At 20.8% G+C, this 2,693-nt stretch overlaps 1 protein-coding gene across 1 annotated transcript; it reads left to right on the top strand.

Moving 5' to 3' along the window:
- Positions 1-86: 86 nt before the first annotated feature.
- EHI_171170 (RhoGAP domain containing protein) lies at positions 87-1,675 on the top strand (the record flags this gene model as incomplete). The annotated part of the gene is made up of 2 exons (XM_642759.2): positions 87-116; positions 176-1,675. 2 exons carry the CDS (start codon positions 87-89, stop codon positions 1,673-1,675), a joined length of 1,530 nt encoding a protein of 509 aa, XP_647851.2.
- Positions 1,676-2,693: the final 1,018 nt, after the last annotated feature.

Below are 2,693 nucleotides of genomic sequence, written 5' to 3'. Positions count from 1 at the left end.
TCCTAATTATTATCTTAATTTATTTAAGTCATTTGAAATTCTTTATTCAATTGGCAATTCATATTTTGTAGAGACATTATTTGTAGATGAAATTGAAAAACAACTTCAAGAAGTTTGTTTATATTTTAGTTTAAATTTAATAATTTAATTCAGTAAAAAAATTCATATTAAATAGAAAAATATTTTAATAAATAAGCAAGAAGAAGTTATTCCATATACAGGAAGAACAATTAAAGAAATATTAAATGATGAAAAAAGAGAACCAAACCAATTACCAAAAGCAGTTGAAAAAATGTTTCATTGTATGTATGAAAAAGGGTGTTATTGTAAAGGGATATTTCGTGAAAGTCAAAATGCATCAATAAGGAAAGTTGAAGAAATATATATGAGAATGAGTGTAACAAATTTTGAAGATATTCCAGTTGATGTTATCGCAAATGTCTTAAAGAAATTTCTTAGAAATTTACCAGTTCATATTATTGATAATGAAATAACTCAACAAATATTTTTTGAATGGAGTAAAATAAATAAAAATGAAAGTATTCCTGAATTAAAAATAATTCAAACTATTCAAAATATTTTATCACTTCTTCCTATTGAACATCAAACAATATTTAAAGAGTTAATGAAATTATCATATAAAATTATTTCATTTTCTGATTTAAATTCAATGAATTCAAAAAATCTTTCAATTTGTCTTTCAACTAATTTAATGACATTAAATGAACCAGAACAAATATCAAATACTTATGACTTTACAAATGACTATACAATTTGTATTGACTTTATTTCATTTTGTATTTCAAATTATCCATTAATATTTCCAAATGACGTTGATGAAAAATTAAATAAAAGAAGAACTTATTTATTCTCTTCTGAACAACAATCAAAATTATTTTCTGAACAAAATATAAGAAGTCAAAGAAAGAAAACAAGTAAATTAACTGACAAATTATTTAAACCAAATGTTGTTGATGGACCTAAAAAAATTGATGTATTTGATAGAATAACTAAAAAACAACAAATTAACCAACAACAAAATCAATTAAATTCACAAAAATTAATTATTGATAAAAGTTTTCCTTCAAAAGATGATCAATCCACTATTAGTCTTTCTCAAAACCTTCATCAAAATTTTAATACAACTTCACCTAAAGATATTATAACTACCAGGTCTTCTCAGTATGATTCTTTAAATTCAAATAAAATTCAATTACTAAAACAGCCAAGAAGTACTTTTGATTTTGTAGAACTTCAAAACCAACAAAAATTATCAAAAACTACACCAATCATTGCATTAGTTAACCTCCCTGACATTCAAGAGTCACAAACTAAATCTCAAGATGATGGTACTACTGACAATGAACCTATTGACATTTCTTTCAAAAATCCAGAATTATCTTTTAACAGTATTGATAAAATGATTTTTGAAGATAAAACAGATGGGAATGAAAATAATAATCAAAACGAGTTTATCGAAATAACTAAAAAGGCTTTGGATGACGAGAAAAAAATACACCAAGAAGAAATGAAAAAAATTGAAAAAGAACGGAGGTTAGAAGAATTACCTCCTATAAATACTACAAATAAAAATGAACAACATAATTCATTAAAATTTACTTACAACGAAGCTATAGGAACATACACAAAGTCAAATCCAATTTTTAAAGATTAAAGAGCCAAAATATAATTATTATAACGTACTATTTATTTATTATACTTTTGAGTTTATTTTACTATTCTGTATAATAAAAATTTCATTCCACTTCAGTTTTTCAAACTTTTTTGTTTTTTGTTTTTCCTTTCTAATTATCTTTTTTATATTTTTTTTCCTATATTTTTTGTTATTTATCTCTTATTTTTATTTACACTCTTGTCTTTCCCATATTATACAATAATTATTCCTAACTTACTTTTTTATATAAATCTCATTTTCTCTCCTTCTCATTATATATTTGTTTATTCTTTTAAAATATGATCAATATCAGTATTTCATATATTTATTTTCTTGGACGTAGTCTATGAATTATTTTATTGTTGTTTTTTTAGTACTTTTTATATTGAAATTGAAATGAAAATAGTTATAAATAATATATAATATGTTATTTTGATACAATTATGCATTGTAAACAAATAAAAATAATAAACAAAATAGATGTAGACTTAGTACACATATAAATTATTAATATTATAAATGAAAATAAATTATTATCTAATTCTATTGTTTCTTATTATCAATTATTGTTATTGCATTATAGTTTTATTATTAAAGCTAGTGATAAAAATAAAAAGTAAAATAAAAGAGTCTAATTAAATTTATTTTGATTTTTTATTGACACTCATTCTCTTTATCTAAGTTAATGAATTTTTGTTTTTTTTTTAACAAATTAATAAAATAATAAGTAATATATTAATTAACTACAAAAATACAAATACTGTAATAAATATCACATTTTATTTTCAACATTTTATTAACTGTTTTATTGTGAACCAAAATAAGCAAAGAAATAATGTATCTAAATAATTTACAAAAATGAAAAAAGATGCAAAATAATTTGCATCATTAGATTTTTTCATTTATTATATTTTGCTCATAAAATAAATAAAAAATAAAAATAAAAAGTATGATAAATATACAATCTGTATATATTTATGTTTATATTTTATTATCAGTTGTAGTCATTTTGTATGAA

The sequence above is a fragment of the Entamoeba histolytica genome, genomic scaffold, assembly GCF_000208925.1.
Source record: "Entamoeba histolytica HM-1:IMSS scf_1104750518861 genomic scaffold, whole genome shotgun sequence".
NCBI classification, from domain to species: Eukaryota; Evosea; order Mastigamoebida; family Endamoebidae; genus Entamoeba; species Entamoeba histolytica.
This window is presented reverse-complemented; position numbering and strand designations above follow the sequence as displayed.